Genomic DNA, 1,967 nt, shown 5'->3' on the forward strand with positions numbered 1-1,967 from the left:
GAATTTTCAGTTAAGGTTTTATCATTTATTTTGAAATGTTTAAGCTGACACAAAATGTTTTTTATAGCACATGTTGACTACTTTAAGTTATGAGCAATTGAGAGCTTTACCTTTACTCCAAATTGCATATGTAACTAATACATACATAACTAAGCAAAAATTATTTTAAAAGGTTTGATCTGTATTTAGAGTGGTTTATATGTTTAAACTCGTTCTTACCTCATGTCTAGTTGCTGTTAAAGTACAAAGTTATTAAAAGTAAATCTACCGCAACATTATTTAGCATATGATTTGATTTTGAAATGGACTTGTATGTACTGCTGTCAAAATATAATCATAAAATTTTCATTCAATTACCATAAATTTCTAAAAGCAAGATTTTACAAGGTAAAATACAAAATTAACCTTCCCAATAGGGGGGGTATTTCCTCTAAACAGTAGTGGGACTTTGCAGCTCTCACAAGGTCTGGCCTGTATGCAAATAGATCTTCTAGCATTTAAGGTTCCAGACACCTAAGGAGTTATTGTCCTTTTCACAAGTATGTTTACCAATATTTACCAAATGTCCTGACATTTTAAACAGCTGTAAATGTTTTCTTTTTGTAGCACACCTTTTTCTGACTTAATTTAACCATACCATCTGCAAAACTAATTATTTTTATGTTATGCCTTTTATTGTTACAGGATTTTAATTCTTCAAAAACATTTTCTGTTGGACCTGCAGATTGACACCATTAAGGCAAGGCGCTGTATTTTATGTTACATTTTCACTTTTACACTTTTTGATGTTTATCCTTTTTTTTCTGTTTCAGATTAGTTTGTTCAGAAGTTTTTTCGATTGTGTTGTGATGGAGAGGGTCAAGTGGAACACGTATCGCAGCAATTTAAGGAAGAGGGCTGTTAAAAGAGTAAATAAGATTTTTGAAGCTCTGAAGGAGGATGTTTATATTGAAGAAACTGCTATTCATTTAAATGGACGAGGCTTTGAAGTCCAAGCTGCAGTTAACAACCAGGCTTTGACCCGCAAACGCCGTAACCACACAAGGCCCACTTCACTAGGGTACACGTCAACTCCTGTATCTCGACAGTCCTGCACAACCCCAAATGTGAGCAGTCCCATTGCACGAGGGAGCATGTCAAGCCCTGAACCTCGACATCTTGAACATAATCGATTGTCATCTGCAAATGAGTTTGTTCGTAAGTACTATTACACTTTTTCAATCAAAATGATTACCTGATAGTGTCATTCTTTACCTTGGTGTGATGTTTAAAACCACATAAATGATACATGACATAAAACAATATGTACTTTGTCTCCCATTATCAGCTCTTTTGCATCAAATCCTGACAAAATTGGACATGCTAACGGATCAAGTCAAAGTTATTCAGCTGTCCTACAAATTTGTCATTTTATTTCAGCCCACCCCTCAGAGCCTGCACATTGCGCAGGGAACCAGCTTGTGCTGTTCACGGGAACTGTGCATGCTTTTTGCACACACATTGCCTGCAGAGTGAAAATTAGAAATGAGGAAATGAGATGATCAGGGCATGGTTTATTTGGGCACTTAGTGTTTATTTATATCAAGCACTTTTTTGTATAATATTAAAATAAGATTTTTTTGTATTACAACAACAAAACACCATATTTTGTATGTTGAATACATTTATTTTTCAAATTACATTTTTATACATTTTCCTTTAGCGATATACTAGCACACAAATGACCTAGAGTTGGATTGTATTTTTTCCAACATATTAGTCAAAGAGAGTTTTGTAGAATACAAGTGTTAAGTTTTCAAAATTTACTATACAGTCAACACTTTCTATACAAACTGGAAAATTGAGAAAGCACATTTTTGGAACCTAAAATGAGTGTCAGCCTAAATATTATATGCATTAATGGTCTTTTGAAATATTTGTAGATCACTGCTTTAAGTGTCATTGGAGGAGTGGACATAAAGGACAGC

The 1,967-nt window shown here is 34.0% G+C and overlaps 1 protein-coding gene across 1 annotated transcript; it reads left to right on the forward strand.

Moving 5' to 3' along the window:
- Nucleotides 1-684: 684 nt before the first annotated feature.
- On the forward strand, nt 685-1,391 carry LOC112145186 (the record flags this gene model as incomplete). Its single annotated transcript, XM_024270288.1, is given in 3 exon segments — nt 685-739; nt 813-1,197; nt 1,328-1,391. Coding segments are annotated over 3 exon segments (504 nt in total), but the record flags the coding sequence as incomplete, so codon positions are not given.
- Nucleotides 1,392-1,967: the final 576 nt, after the last annotated feature.

Source organism: Oryzias melastigma, linkage group LG5, assembly GCF_002922805.2.
Source record: "Oryzias melastigma strain HK-1 linkage group LG5, ASM292280v2, whole genome shotgun sequence".
In the NCBI taxonomy this organism is placed as follows: Eukaryota; Metazoa; Chordata; class Actinopteri; order Beloniformes; family Adrianichthyidae; genus Oryzias; species Oryzias melastigma.